Source organism: Triplophysa dalaica, chromosome 3, assembly GCF_015846415.1.
Source record: "Triplophysa dalaica isolate WHDGS20190420 chromosome 3, ASM1584641v1, whole genome shotgun sequence".
In the NCBI taxonomy this organism is placed as follows: Eukaryota; Metazoa; Chordata; class Actinopteri; order Cypriniformes; family Nemacheilidae; genus Triplophysa; species Triplophysa dalaica.
This window is the reverse complement of record NC_079544.1, coordinates 18,987,092-19,003,636: the sequence shown is the minus strand read 5'-3', so window position 1 is coordinate 19,003,636 and position 16,545 is coordinate 18,987,092. Positions and strand designations below refer to the sequence as shown.

At 37.5% G+C, this 16,545-nt stretch overlaps 1 protein-coding gene across 4 annotated transcripts in view; it reads right to left on the bottom strand.

Moving 5' to 3' along the window:
- Positions 1-362: 362 nt before the first annotated feature.
- The window catches only part of efr3a (EFR3 homolog A (S. cerevisiae)), a 29,614-nt gene continuing 13,431 nt past the window's right edge, over positions 363-16,545 (bottom strand). For 2 of the 4 annotated variants that reach the window (XM_056743328.1, XM_056743329.1), the window contains exons 9-24: positions 12,542-12,620; positions 12,308-12,443; positions 10,807-10,974; positions 10,582-10,696; positions 9,381-9,432; positions 8,671-8,843; positions 8,507-8,582; positions 8,252-8,413; positions 8,004-8,135; positions 7,849-7,916; positions 7,060-7,187; positions 4,996-5,081; positions 4,858-4,906; positions 4,636-4,739; positions 3,055-3,104; positions 363-2,937 (exon numbers count right to left, since the gene is read on the bottom strand). In XM_056743328.1, coding sequence (XP_056599306.1) covers positions 2,832-2,937; positions 3,055-3,104; positions 4,636-4,739; positions 4,858-4,906; positions 4,996-5,081; positions 7,060-7,187; positions 7,849-7,916; positions 8,004-8,135; positions 8,252-8,413; positions 8,507-8,582; positions 8,671-8,843; positions 9,381-9,432; positions 10,582-10,696; positions 10,807-10,974; positions 12,308-12,443; positions 12,542-12,620 — 1,684 coding nt within the window. In that variant the 3' untranslated portion in view covers positions 363-2,831. The remainder of the gene's footprint in view (positions 2,938-3,054; positions 3,105-4,635; positions 4,740-4,857; positions 4,907-4,995; positions 5,082-7,059; positions 7,188-7,848; positions 7,917-8,003; positions 8,136-8,251; positions 8,414-8,506; positions 8,583-8,670; positions 8,844-9,380; positions 9,433-10,581; positions 10,697-10,806; positions 10,975-12,307; positions 12,444-12,541; positions 12,621-16,545) is intronic. The other 2 variants (XM_056743330.1, XM_056743332.1) reach the window with 2 other exon arrangements.

The following is a 16,545-nucleotide window of genomic DNA, read 5'->3' as shown; positions in this document are numbered from 1 at the left end:
CAGGATTGTTTTCATTATTATAGACCACTTCGGAAAACACAAGCAAAGCTGATTCAACATTGGTCCAGAAGAACCTCCTATTTCAGTTATTTAACGCTACGCGAAATTCAACCAACTGAACATTTATAACCAAATCAAAAGTTAAATGAATATCTTCAAGATTTAAAAATAAATAAAAATGAACGAAGTGCTACTGGACCAGTGTTTACATCTTGCGAAGTGGTCTACGGTACATATTTACTATACAATTTTTGTTTGCATCTCAGTAGTGCTTCTCAATTCCAGTTCCACTTTTTTCCTAAAAAAATTAGGGATGAAGTCACAAAAAAAGGTCCACTTCCTACAGAAAGAAGAGACGGAGAACATTTTTATACATTTTAATACAAACTCTTTATTTAAGACTTCATTACCTCGTACATAAAATCTCATTGCACATTAACATGGCAGAACCTGGATGTGGCTAAACAACACCTAAAAGATTTCATATGAACTCTTATAATCTCAACATTTCAGTGGTTTATATTGCACATGATGTTACACATTCAAAATCTAACATGTTGCATGTTGTCATATCAGAACCACATTCACAGGCACTCATACTATCCCATTACGACACATAACCCCTAAACTAAAATGCTAACTCCTTTCTTGTTTCTCTAAGAATTAACTAAGAAAAAACAGTCAAGTTATAAATAAAATGAACCCAACAATATTTGTTTCAGACAAACGTCACTGTACCGTAAAACTAAACCGCAGATGAAAAATATAGTGAATTACTCTAAAGTGACATAATCAGTTACAGTATGAATGATTTCCCTTTATTTGTCAAATTTGAACAAAATACCAGCATGCAGAAAAGTATGACATCCCTTTTGAAACGCACAACACACACAGTAATATCTACAAGAGCATTTGAGATGTCTAAAATGTCTCGCATTATAAAACACATTTCTATTTTATGTTACACCAAAATATATTGCATGGGTCTACATAAGTTGCGATTTCTATTTCTACAGACATTGTATGCCTGATTTCATCACAGCATTGAAAATAGTTGTTTTACTTTTTTTTCTTGCACGATATTGTCATAAAGTAACCACTAGCAAAATGCAGCAATTTACTTAATGTAATACACAAACACCAAATGTCCATTACCGGCTGTATCTTGACCACCAACATATCTCTCTGTAAACCATCATGTCAAGATCCTTGAGATGTTCTCCATCCCTTAATTGATAAGACTAAATGCATCATCAAGGCATAAAAAACTGTCTTGCTTTTATCTATTCAAATTTGATGAAAATCAGGAAAATCAGGAAAACCCACTGAGCATCTTTGACTTCTAGGTTTTTATAAGTACAGTAATAGACATTTTTACCTTCTGTGCATTCAGATCCCATAATCAGTCAAACCACTGAAACCCCTAAGCATCAAACACCTGTCTGCTCAACTCGCACTACTGTCCTCATAGCAAGTACATTCACAAAAACAAAGCGGAGCCAGTCATAGTACACCAATCATTCTGAACCTCCTTAAGCCCAAAAGCACCTCAGATTCACCCAAAAAGTCTTATAATCGTACACACATTTCTACCAGAAAAACTGAAATTGTTCACTTATCTTACCACAGGAAGCTCAGATCAAAATAAAACATCTCCAGCAAAGTATTTCAGCTAACAGTCACAAAGTTTTTTTGTCCTTTAGTAGATTAATATGATCTACAGTACCAAACAAAAATAGCATTACAATGCCCTGACTGCTCAAGCAGGTGAATGATGAATGCAGATCACTTATTTATTCCTCCAAACGATCTCCAAACGTTTCTAATCTCATTCTGCTTGCAACTGATCTACTAAATCTGGCAAGCGATCAAGTAAACCGTATCGCTCACAGCCAATACAAAGAGACAAATACTGTAGTATTCTCACCAAAGAAACTACTTTTCAATTGGCAGCAGTGTCTAGGTATAAAGAAGGGTATGGGCGGAGCTCTTTGGTAATGAAAAGCAGATGTTTTGGTTTTTCAACACAGTGAAGGCAGAATGCCGAGTAGTGATCCCCTAAAATCTAAATTAACTCCCCATCGACATCAACAACATCGAAGTTAAAGGCTAATCGTACATTAATAAAGGCTTAAACTCACAAAACTTTCTGTGGAAAATTAAGCCATGCAAAGTGAACACATGTAACTGCTATTTCATCTAAAAGTATATAGATATATATTCATCAAAAATAGCCTATACTATACTGTACAGATATTTCTATATAAGAGAGACGTAAGCAAGCAGAAGTCTTCAATGTTTTAAAATCTTTCTGCTGATGATGGCTTAATGTGCAAAGAGAACGCGAGAGAATGAAAACGTGTATTTAAACTAATCGTAGAATTTAAGGTGCACTCATTTTACAAATGATTCATCAATCAACATATTTAAATGTTCTGAAGAATCTAGTTTTCAAAGGACTCATTTGGAGCTGCCTTCTATTATCAAACACATACAGTAAATTCACATTACATTATATAGCTGGTGCATGATTGGATAGCTGGTTGTAAGCTCTGCGTGCTGATTGGTGAAGAATGCAGCGGTGAAGTGCCTGTTCAGTCCAGTTCCCTTTTTTCACCTGGACGTGTGAAGGTGTCTCATCATGAATTTACAAGATGTTTATGTTTAGTAGGTGGAATTAACGGAAGACTGACATTACCGGTCGAAAGTGAAAGTGAGGGATTTTTGTGGAAGGTCACAGAATCAAGTATACGGTGATGTGAGGTGTCAAAGGGTCAGATGCCACATCAAAGTGTAGTTTGTATGATATAGTAAAGGTGAGAGGTCACGGTTCAGTACACGCAAAGGTCAGGAAACTTCATTTCGTAGACTGGCACAGAATGGTACTGGGCGTGGCCCGATGTCACGGTTACGGTGCCCGACGGGCTTGGAGGCGGGCTGAACAAAAATGAACAGAAACACCATTCAAATAAAAGCTCTTCACAATTTTTTTATCTGAAGAAGGTAATGGAAAATAACTTGTTGATAAGTAGTGAGAAAGCAATGTGAACTTACCGAATAGTGAGTTCAAATATCTGAGCCAAGCGATCATGCAGCATGTTGGCCTAAGAAACAAAATGCAACACATTAGAAAACATTCAAATAATTCCCATTTATAGGCGGTTTCATTGGACACACACGCCTGGCCGAAGTTAACTTCCTGTCTGTTTGTTGATTGATCTGGCTAGTGGCTGATAATATAACCTTTTATATTTTATTTTTATAAATATGTTATTGTATAGTAATTTTATTAAACTATTCGGTTTATTTTATTGTATTTTCATTTTATTAAATAAACAATTTGTAGAATGGGTGCGCTTTTAAATTTGGCCAAGTAACAGTTCTTCTACTGCTAACCCAAAATAAATAATCATGGAAAGACATACTTTTGCTAGCTAATCTCATTTACTTCAATTCAGTTTTATTTATATAGCACTTTTCACAATTTTCATTGTTGCAAAGCAGCTTGACATACATTTAATTTTTTATTTTAAATAAAAATAATACAAGGAGAAAAAATTAAGAGAATATACGGTATTAAGATACAGTACATGTTATTATTGAAGTTCTTCTCTATGGAATGTACACTGATGTCAGAAGCAGAATTATTCAATCGAAGTCCCTATAATTGAGGTATATTATTATTTTAAATATTTTTATAAGGACCGGGAGCCTAACATAACAGTATACTAGAACAATTTGCAAAAGTACCCAAACGTGCAGAAAGAATATATTTGTTAAAATATTTTAACATGAATGTGTGTTGGTAAACGCAAGTTGTTTATATTTATGGATTAAACTAAAATCCCTGTGAGTAACGGTGGAAAGGAACCAAAACTGCACTATAGATGTAAATGTGTATAAGAGTGGAGAAAAAAAACCTTGGGAGAGGCCAGACTCAACCGGGAGAGCCAGTTCTCCTCTGGCATGTTAAAGGACCCAGTCATTGTCTGTTTTAGAGGCTTTGATAATGTTTTTTGGGTGTTTAACAATGGATGTTCATGTTTCTAATAAAAAAAGGCTTTATATTTCACATATTTCAAGTCTATTGTACATCGCTGTCCCACTTCTAACAAAACGACTGGATTTCTTCTGGTCTATATAAAGTCCCTACTTCCGAAACGCCCCTCTCACAAGTATTCATAAACTTTGCCTGTTAGCAATAAACAGTCACAATGGCGTCAACTTCAATGTTGCGTTTATCATGTGAATGTTCAATTATAAGAGCAATGGGCTGGATTTAAAGATGTAAAGCATTTGTGCATTCACTCCAGCTCACACAACCCCGTGCTATCTGCTGGAAAGGGGGCGGAGACCAGCGGCTCATTTGCATTAAAGAGACACACACCAAAACAGTTTGTTTTTCCTAACAGGCAGAAAATGGACATGTAGGGCACAGTATAATCAGGATCTGTGGTGTATTTTGAGCTGAAACTTCATATACACATTCTGGACTCCTAAGGGTTGTAAAAGGGCTACATTTGGGATCTGAATATTAAAAATCTGTCAAAATGTAGACATGTTTTTTCAACATAACCGATTGCCATATAAATAATCAATGACACACCACACGGGTTAACATAACACACACGATACCTTGGACTCGCAGTGAGCCGCTATCTCTTCAAACGGAGCTTTCTGGAACTTCTCCATAACCTGTCGTCTCCTCTCTCTCTCCTGTTCCTCTAGACCGGTGGTGTCTGAAAAAGATGGAAAAATATCTTGCTAAAGCTCATGCAGAAATTTGCTGAAAAATATCTCACTAACGCACATGTAGAAATATGCACACAAACAGAGTACAAGCCAATTCACACATACCAATGGCCTTCTTCAGGGTCTCAAATGTAATTTCCTCTGCTAGATGAGACTGTGGGAAAAACACAAACATTAAAATTAAATAAAAAAAAGATGTATCATACTAAACAATTCAGGCATGTGCAGGTGTATAACGCATACATCATCAGGTAAGCTGTGTGAAAGAATGTCAACTTGGAGGGAAATGGTGTCCACCAAACTCTTTCTTCGAGGCAGCCGGTCTTCATCTGTGGGTCAGAAGACAGCGTAAATATACGATGCTCTGCACGCTCATATATTTTAGATCATGCAGGGGAACGGCGCAGAATTGAGCAGAGCGATATCCATTCATTCGGCCTTGGTGAAACATAACCTTGGTAAAATGTTTATGTTTAATGAATGTCAGGTTTGGCAAAAGAAGAGCGAAAGCAGTGCGAATAATCAAACAGAAGGAATGCAGGTCACAGAAACAAGGGCAGAAATCACAAAAACATGTTCTTTAAAGAAAAAAAGCGAGTGTTTTAGGATTAGGAGTGCTGATGTCATGCAAAAGTGATGATAACCAACTAAGCAGTTACATCAATACATACAATTATATAATATTTTATATATGATTGATGTTAACATTTATTCAAAATAAAATATTTTTATTTCTGTTTAACCTGATCAAAAATGCTACAGCAGCACTCTCCCTAAAACCCAAACAACTAAACCCGAACCTTTAACCTACCGGTTCCACAGTCCAGACGACAGCAGCGTACGAAACACCAATCCAGTTAAACAAAACTCATTTATAACAGTACACCATATATTTACTCTTCAGTCGACTGCTGAGAGTCTTTCAACACAATTAAGACCTATAAGAATCTGTCACGGCATCTACAGAGAGGAAGAAGTCTACATCTGTAGTCATAGTAACAGGTGGAGTTCTGATGGAGCTTTGCTGGGGAGATGCTAACTACATATTATTACTATTCACTGAACTTACTAAACACACTCACAGACTGGTGACCTCACTAACTGGATAATTGTACCTCTGGATGTTTGTTTGCATCGGTTCAGAATCTTTCCTACCGTGTACAGAACTACAGTGCAGACACAGAGAAACACAGACATGGCAGGGCTGAGCAGAAAGACCAGATGAATTTACATGTGATTAAGGAAGACGTTCAGTTCAGACGTTAAAAAGTAAAACAATTATTTCAGAGGATCAAATTTGAGCATTACTGTTTCTAGGATATTAGTGGTTATTTTGGCAGATGGAAAATAGGAGTAAGTTGGGGTGTGACTTTCATGAGGAAATATTTATTGAAGCTGCAATCCGTAACTTTTTTGTGAAAAATAAACAGGCAACACTTCACGATAAGGTTGTATTTGTTAATATTAGCTAATGCATTATCTAACGCAAACTAACACTAAACTGCATTTTTGAGTCTTAGTTTGTGTTCCCTTTTGCACAAATCAAAAGGTTTATCTGTTAACATTAAGTAATGTAACTTGAACTAACATAAAAAAAAATATTGAATTAAAGGAGTAGTTAATTTTCAAAATACATTTTCAAGATAATTTACTCACCCCCATGTCATTCAAGATGTTTATGTATTTGTTTCCAAAGGCGAAATTGAAATTAAGGTTTTTGATGAAAACATTCCAGGATTTTTCTCCCTATAGTGGACTTCAATGGACTCCAAACGGTTGAAGGTCAAAATTACAGTTTCAGTGCAGCTTCAAAGGGCTTTAAACGATACCAGACGATGAATAAGTCTCTTGTCTAACAAAAGGATCGGTCATTTAAAAATGCATTGCTCCGTTCTGCGATGCGCCTTCATGACTTCACGTAATATGTAATTAGGTTGAAAAGGTCACGCTTGACGTAGGCGGAAAAACCGAGTCAGTGTTTACAAGTTGAAAGTGATTAATAGAAATTTAAAAAGCTGAGTATCAATTATTGTTCATTGCTAGTTCATCTTACCTAATGCATTTACTTATGTTACCCCAATTTGAAATGGAAATCTTAGAAAAATGATTTCATGGGAAATATTTGTTTGACCTTATTCGACTTTAACCTACGTAAAGATAAGTAAGTTGCCTCCAATTATATGTTTCCAAAAGTAACCGACTGCAGCTTAGAGAAAGCCCAAAACCTCTGATGTGAAGATTCAGAATTGGAGTAATAGTTCTTGAATGTTTATTTCTGTTCAGTTCAGAATAGCATGTGTGTTTTACCTGTAACCTGTGGAATGTAAGGTATCGAAAGCCTCTCTACGTTATATCCAGGTAAAGTCAAAGCCTCTGCCAGATCAGCCGTCTGAAAATACAGACCGGTATCGTCGCGATCCAGAGATTCTGGGAGCCTGATAAACACACACAGTTACATAGTTTACCTAGCTGTTAAAATGGTGCTATACCATAGATATTTTTTATATGTGACCCTGTATAACAAAACCGGTCTTCAGTAGCACAGGAACATTTTGAGTAAAAGCCAAAAATACATCGTATGGGTCGAAATTATAGATTTTTCTTTTATGCCCAAAATCATTAGGATATTAAGGAAGGATCATGTTCCATTAAGCTATTTTGTGAGTTTCTTACTGTAAATATATAAAAACCTTATTTTTGTGAGTGGATGGCCTGCTACAGTGCCTCGGATTAACAACTTCAAATGCGATTTTCTCAATATTTAGATTTTTTGTACCCTCAGGTTCTAGAGATTTAAACGGCAGTATCTCCACCAGATATTGTCCTATTCTAACAACCCATACATCAATAGAAAGCTTAATTATTCAGCTTTCGGGTGATGCAAAAATCTCCATTTCGAAAATTGACCCATAAGACTGGTTTTGTCATCCAGGGTCACATATATAAGAAAATACCACAGACTAATCGTACTATAAGCCTAAAAGAAAACATCTTCAAATTCATTTTTTCCTTTTTTAATAAAACATTTTGTCAATGACATGCCTGAATTTCCGTTTAACATAGTTAAATGTGAAGAACATGCACAGAAATACTCACACACACTTTTCTCTGAACACGTGTTCAGGCAGCAGGTATGTAGCTTCTATATTCCTCAGCTCAATCACCTGACAGGAAGAGGAAGGGTTATATACTGTTTATTTGTGTGTGTGTGTGTGTGTGTGTGTGTGTGTGTGTTTAGTATGCGTGTTTACCTTGCTGACGTGTTGGCAGAAAGAAGGATTTGCAATCATCTGACTGAGAAAGTTGAGATAGGCGGCAACCAACGCCATGATGCCACAGCGAATAAACATGGGCGTGTTCTCCTCATTGGTCAGAGCCATTTCCTTTAACCAATCAGAGATTATGAATCAGAGCTCTGCTTGACTCTAAGGAAGTTTTCACACTAGATTAAATTATTTGGTGTGACTCTGGTATTGAGTACCAGGGCCGATAAACACACCTGCAAGGCGAGAGACAGGCGCATGAGGTCTATCACCACCTCCTCATTGGCCAGTTCAATAGTGAACAGAGCCAGAGCGGTGAAGAGGAGCTCAAAGTTCTTCTGCACATTGTCTTCCTCCTTACATCCCAGATAGATGTGTCTGTATAACTGCTGCCCATGCTGTAGAGAGAGAGAGAGAGAGAGAGAACAAAAGTTTGATACTGAGGTTCTACATAAGCGTTTTTGTGCTGTCGGTGATCATGTGACATGTACCTTTTTCATGAAACCCACATCCTGTTTGGACATTTTTTCTCTCTTGATCTTCAGAGCAGCTACATTAGGGATAATCCTACACACACACACACACACGGTTCAATACACATTAATCAAAGACAAAATTTCTACTTGATCACACATAAGCGTATAAATATCTATACCGTATCCCCCGGAGTTTGGCTCTGTTGTCATGGCGATCAATGATGTTGTGCAGGATCTCGAGGACGAGCTGACGAAGCTCACTGTCTTCCATCAGAGAAATGGAGCACAACGGTTCCAGAAACGAAGCGGGTAAACCAGCACACATCGTCTTACACTTAAACCCCGATGTGACCTACACACACACAAAACCCATAAATATCAACTTTAATGTCGTGATCCACAAGTCAATAGATAGTAAGCTGTGTTACACATCAGTCTAGGTAGAAACGTTTTATCAGACAGGAAATGAGCAGCAGGGGGAGACGGTAAGCAGAAGCTGTTGACATCTAAAATAACCGTCTGATGTCTCAACCTGCGGCCCTCTTCCTGCCTGTTGCCGGGCAACGAGGCCTGAAAGGTTGTCCTGTCTAAAACCGGCCGTGAACCAGACAGAATCTTCAGAGGGATAATTGGACATTCACAGAGGACAGAAAAAGCCACAGGCAGAAGTAAACTGGTGTTATGATCTGTGTGGTCTGCAGTCTAGGAACCTAGAAAAAATTCCCTCCAGGAATGCGAGCATGTGTGAATGGATTCTACACGCCCAGAATGCATGTAAGCCTGATATCTCACCAGTCGTGACCTTAGATTTGATGCGGTACATGACAAAAGCTTAAGTGTGCTTTCTAAAACACACCCTGTCATAGAGGGCTAAAGAAAAGAGCTTTACCATAATGAGAGAACTGAGGAGCATCATCTGGATTCTCTTGGTGCCCTGGTGCCTGAAAGAGGAGAATTTAAACACTGCATCAGTATTATTATCATCTCATTGACATTTTTGCCAAAAAAAAACCTCTTAATCCAAATTCGCAAACCTTTGATTCTAAACAAGCGCGAGAGATTCTAGGACGTACATGGAAAGATTTACTTTTACATTTTTGTTTGACTTCAATTTAAAGAAATTATCATAATGATGATTTGACCATGAGCAAACCATTTAATTTTGTTTGGATTATACTGATAATGCTTCATGATACATTATGATATTTATAGGTATAGGCAACACATTTCAGGTATTTATTAAGGTCTCCTAGATCATAAGGGGATAGTTCACCCAAAAATGAAAATTCTTTCATATACTTATCCCACATGTAGTTCCAAATCTGCGGAACACAAAAGAAGATATTTTGAAGAACGTTGGTCACTAAAAAACACTGAACCCCATTGACTTCCATTGTGTGGACACAAAACCACCGAGACGTTTCACAAAATATCTTCTTTTGTGTTCTGATGATAAAAGAGTCATACACAGGTTTTGAACGACATGAAGGTGAATCGATGATGACAGAACGTTTTATTTTTTGTGTGAGCTAGCCATTGAACTGGTGTGGATGTAAAAGTCTGTAAGACCATTATGGTTTGGAAACAATGGAAGATTGGGTTCTTATAGTGCGTTACAAAAAGTTTAAGAAAAAGACGCTATGTCAAAAAGAAATTGTGTGATGTGATAGCATGTCCAAATTAGCCATATTACTGTGGCTTCATTCATACTCAACCCTTTGTACTTATTAAGCATTTCCGGTTCAATACTTTTTCATACTTACAAGTATGCAAACTGCAAATCAAGCAAAGACACCCATCACACACACATTTTAAATATTTACGTTCTTCACTCTAAGACAAAGCAAAAAAAAGAACATAAACCGTAAAAACATGCACACAACAAGAAATTTGCATGTTGAATACATGCTAATATAAATAACTGAATACGGGAATCTCCAACAGGGGGTCTTGCAGCTGTACCTCAGGGGTTCTGACAATTATTGTTTGAACAAAAACAAAATACTGTATGCATTAAACAAAAACACAAAATAAAAGCTCAAATTTAGGCGCTAGCAACCAGGATCATGGATCCGCTATAACAGTCGTACCCAATCTTGACTGTGTCCAGCGTGTGGCAGGGCGTGCCGTAAACAGGAACCTTTCCCATTATGAACATCATGACTTCCGCTCTCTGATAATCAGGAAGATTCCCTCCAAAGAAACCTAGACACACATATAAATCAATGATATTGAGTTTTCTCAGTAATATACAGTATCTGAACATCACAGCGGCTCAGATTTCACAAGTGAAGATAAGATGAGAGTTCCCTCACCGATGGTTTGTATTATGGCGTTCTGAACGATCCGCTCCTCGCTCTCTTTAGTACGGGTGGAGGACAGACTGCTCGCCGAGTTCCTGCGGGAACCCTCACCTAGTTCGAAATCCACACTCATACGCAGATGTTTTAGTAGGGTGTTGAACACCTCTAGGACTGTGGGACCTGTGAATGCAAATAAATATTACAGATGAAGCCACACAAAACACAACAAACTCAGACTGATGTTTGTGTTTAAAAGCAATTTCTGGTGTATGTTCATAACACCGCGTCCTAACCTGGCCAAAAGCTATTTTCTATATTAATGATGCTTTAGGTCTAACCGGACACCTTTGTGAACCACTTGGCTTGTATTTCTGTTGTGTTAAATTGTATTGCCCCACCCACGGAAGTTAAGTAAATAAAATACATTACAAACCAAACTCAATAATCTGCTCATCACTTTGTTCTTGGTTAGAACACGGTGCAACACCTTGCAGCACTATTTTATATCACTAACCACTAATATATAACTAAATCTATTTACAAATGTGACTCATTTTTTACATTTAAAACAGACAATGTGACTCAGAGTAGAGGCAGGAAGCACAGATCACAGCTAGGGGGCGTTGTAGTTATTCTACACAGCAAACTCACAAAACCTCCAGTCGCTCATCAAATTCACAACCTTTACTAATCAATACTCAGTCAATACTGCATAACAGGACCAGAGGATTGTTTCACCCTACACAGACTTAGAGAGCGGCTGAAGATTCTAATTCTAAGTGAGAGCCCTGTTTGCTAACGTACCCAACCATAGATTGGGTGGCATAAAGACGGGGCTGAGAAATGTGTAAGCATTGTTTTCATTGGGGGCAATATGACCTGTGAGAGAAAACAGGTTTCATAAATAAACATGAGGAAGACGCAGAAAGAAAATATAGAATTGAAATGAAAACAAAAAATGCAAATGGTTTGTTATTTTTAGAATCTGTTGTTACTCGAAGTGATTTACACACATGCAAGAAAACAACATCACAAAACCAATGAACACATAATGAGAAAGAGGAGAAAAACAACAGAACAGGATGAGTCATTAACAAGCGTTTAAAGGGACAGTTCGTCCAAATCTGTATACATTTATTTGTTCTGCTGAACACCGAGAAATATATTGGGAAGAATGCTTGTAACCAAACAATTCTTGGCCACCGTTGACTACCATAGTAGGAAAAATTACCATGGGAAGTCAAAAGTGAAATTCTTCAAAATATCATCTTTCGTGTTCAACAGAACAAAATACATCCATGTTAGTGGTTGCAAACATTCTTCCAAATATCTTTCTTTTGTGTTTTCATCAGAACTAAATTTATACAGATTTGGAACAACTTGACAGTGAGTAAATGATTACAGGATTTCCATTTTAGGGTGAACCGTTCCTTTAATTCTTAGGGAAGGAGATTGTTTTAAACACCCAAAAAAAAGCAAAAAAAATAGTAATGGTTACATGAGATGGTCTTACCGATGGAGCCCTTGGCTGCTATGGCAACCGTCTCCAGTAGCACCTGAACGATACCTGCCCTCACACGTGGTGTGTTCTTACTGTGGGTGTCAAGGTGAGACAACACTTGCTGGATCACGTGGTGAGAATGCTGGGCCTTAAACACACAAGAACTCACACATCTCATAACACATTTTGCAGAAGTGTACATCCAGCCACAGAAGATTAAAACACAAAGTGAGAGTTGCATTTCACCTGTATTGAGTACATGATAATTCTGAAGCAAGAAACGGCAAAATCGTTCGGGTCCCACAGGTGATGGTTGTCTAAATGTCTGTAAGGGAATGACACAGTTTATTAAAACCACTTATGTTGAACAAAATAATGTTTCAATCCAACTAAAGATTTTATTGGCAACTTTGGCAACAATTATATATATGACATACTTTTTTAAGATAGGATTTAGGTCCCTTCTTTAGTCCTTTTGGTGAAACGTAATTTTGCTTTTATGTATTTTTTAAAATAGTACTATTCATGTACAGGTTTACTACCCAGGATTAGGTGTTTTGAAGAAAAAAAAGGAACCAATAAATAAGCTACACTTACACCAGACAGTTTCCATCAATAAGCTGTCTGCTCAGGTGTGAGGCTAAATTCACAGTCAGTGATTTTATAACCCGAGGAGTCAATGTAATGTTGGGTATAGCGGCCCCGCTCAACAGCAGCGGAAGTGCATTCCTGCGCTGCGACACAAATCCTGTCTCCGCACCTTCATCTCTCCTCTTTTCCGCAGTCTGATCTTCAACTCTAAACCTCTACGACTACGTCATCATCGTCTCCCTTCCTGCTGTCGCCATGGTAACATCAATCTGATCTCTCCCCCCATCCGATCTGAGCTATTTTTAGAACGTCTGAAATCCCCCACCACCCAAAAAAACCCTCTCCCTCCCCGTCTGTCTCCACCAACACCAGCCTTATGTTTTATCAGTGGTACAGCTATTTGCCCCGGAGCTAAATGTTCTCGCAAAATATCACAAACTCCACCGCACACACACACACGCTTCATAAAAACAGAGCCACAAGGACACAGAAAACAGTTTAATCAGCTCAAACCAGAAGAGGAGGAGGAAAACAGCCAACTCTGACTTTTACATTTACACAATGTTGATTCTGACTTTCACATTTACCGAGGAGGTCTTTGAGCTAATACTGAAAATGTTTTTCTCGGAAAATAAACTGACCCAAAAAAATGATGTGGGATAGTCAGGAGTCAGTTAAAGAGGTCACAAGGTTCTCATTCCTCCAAGGGTACTTTAATAGTAGTCATAACAGAAATTACTGTTCTATATCAAACAGACAGGATTTATTTTAACTGAATGCCCCCCATCAACACACATTATCTGCACTGCTATTGGTTCTCTTTAGACACGCCAAGAGCCCAAATTTATGATACTGCCAGAAGCCCGTCAGAGGCTCAGATTCATTGCAAAAGCAATTATTTGGCCGTCATTGAGCATGTCACGCAAGGCAATTATAGACAGTTTCACTCTACGACGTCGTTCATAAATCTTTCACAAAATTTACCTCTGACAGACAAACCCAGGGTTAGATTGTTCAGTGTGCGGCAGGCTTAAGTAGATTATGTGTGTAAAACACCTTGTGTTTTTTGTAAGCCACTCGCATAGAACAATAAAACAGGAAATAAAAACCATTAATATCAAAGAATGATGATTCAGACCGTATGCAGGAACTACAGAGCACTGCCAGGAGGCACTAGTCTACAGACACAAAAATCTATGAAGACCTTAAAACAACAAAATATTAAAATCTCTCATAATTTACCATCCCAGACTTCTTTTCTTAAACAATTAACAACACGAATACATTTCTTAAATTATTACATTTTATTTATAAAAAAGCTGTGATGGCATCTCTATTGTAGGGTTCAACATGGCGAAGCTCCAAAAAGCACAAACATCCAGTATTAAAATGATCCAAACAACTCCAGTGGGTTAACAAATGTCTTTCGAAGCGAAATAAAACATTTGTCAGAGATGATGAATACGATTTTGAGGTTATTTAGTGATCAATCTATCGCATATACATTACAACATATTGTACAATTCAGCGTATTCAAATATGGTGGCATGTCAATATTGTTAAATCTTATTGGTTCTCGTGACCAGGTTGTCATATTTGTGTTTAATCTTGTGACACAAAAACTAATGCAAGTTGACATTATCAGAGTCATGTCATATTTCCACCTTTTTAGCTGATCTGTACATTTCTATGCATGTGCAACATACCGTGTATTAACCGCTAAATAAGCGAGGTGAGAAAATCATGAGAGAAGTTATATATTTGCGTGAACTAAAACTTCCATAAATCTCTACTATAGTACTTTAAATCTTCTACAATCCCCAAAATGGGTCTCAAATGCCACTTTGGCAGCAAAAATGCCCACTGTGCACCCGGCTTCTAAGACATGGCCGAGAGCCCTTCTGTTCTTTGACACTCTATCATCTCAGACACATCGCTCAAAGGTATTTGGCCAATGACTGAGATGAGCCAAAACGGTCTCATTAATGAGCCCTGAGAGTCTACGCAAACACATGCACGCTGCATTCGGCTAGATGTGTCTGAATTGTGTGCTAATAGGCTGCAGATGGAGAGCAGGTCAGACCGGTCCCTCAAAACTGCTCATAGACACACAAATTCTGGGATACAAAGACTGAAGCTACAATTAAAAAGTCTAAATAAATAAAAATTGTACAGTATAAACTCAAAAAACATACATACGGGTGTCCTTCTGTATCTCAATATTTTGTGATTTTTATTTTTGGACGCAAATCATCATTATTAGTCACCATCTATGCTTGTCATTGGGTTTTGCAAATATCTAACAAAAAAAATGTCAAAAAAAAATGCTTGTAAACTTAGACAACCCAGTATTTCACCATTTAAGAAGTACAGTGTCATTTCCATTTTCTTAAAACCAGATTGATATTACTCAATCATATGTCTGTTTTTGAACTTTAAATCTTATTTTGTAACCAAACAGATGTGGGACACTATTGACTACCATAGTAGTATTCCTACTATCATAGTAATAGTGGCCCAGAACTGTTGGGTTTCACATATTCTTCAAAATATATATTTTTTAGGTCAACAGGAACAAAGATATTCATACAAGTTTGAAACGGCTTGGGTGAGTAAAGGTTGACAGAATGTTCATTTTTAGGGACAAGTCAACACACTATGGCCAAAAAAAAACATATTGTAAACCCACTCAGTCAGTGTGTAAACAGACAAATATTTTAATCTGTTATCCATATAACACATAAATCAAGCTCAGAACAGCTGGATTCAGATCACAGCAGTTTCTTTAACAATAGCCATCTGTGTGTCTCTTTTGTGTTATGTGTCGAGACTCTGGAGTGAATCTCATCATGCCCTCAGCATGAGAGGAAGCAGACGATTGTCTGACAGTCTGGACACCTGAGCTTACAGTCTAAGTGGCGATTCACATTTGTGACCCTGGACAACAAAACCAGTCTTATGGGTCAATTTTGCGAAATTGCGATTTTGCATAATCTGAAAGCTGAATAAATAAGATTTATACAGATGTATGAGTTGTTAGAATGGGACAATATCTGGCTGAGATACAACCGTTTAAAACTCAAGAATCTGAGAGTGCAAAAATCTAAATATTGAGAAAATTGCCTTTGAAGTTGTTAATTAGAGGCACTATAGAACATCCACTCACAAAAATAACATATTTATATATTTAAGGTAGAAATTTTACAAAATATCATCATGGAACATGGATCTCTACTGAATATCCTCATGATTTGTGACATAAAAGAAAAATTGATAATTCTGACCCATAAATTGTATTTTTGTCTTTTACTAAAAATGTTCGAATGCTACTTAAGACTGGTTTTGTGATCCAGGGTCACATTTCTCGTTTACTAGATTCTCTAGTCAAATGTCCCAGCAGTGGGCACGCGGCTATAAAATTGTGCCAGCCTGCCGCATGTCTACATTTAAAATAACTTTCGCGCGAAAATGAGGCAAAATGTGAATCGCCCCTAAGGCCACACTGTGTTTGTCTGAAAACATCTTTCTGCATGTGTTCCTTTGGCATCTTCGATGTAGGAATAACACCCACAAATGTTGTCATGCCATTCAACTATTGTGTGTTCACGACCAACTATTGCTCCTCATATACTGTGTGACACTATTTGGACATGGCAATG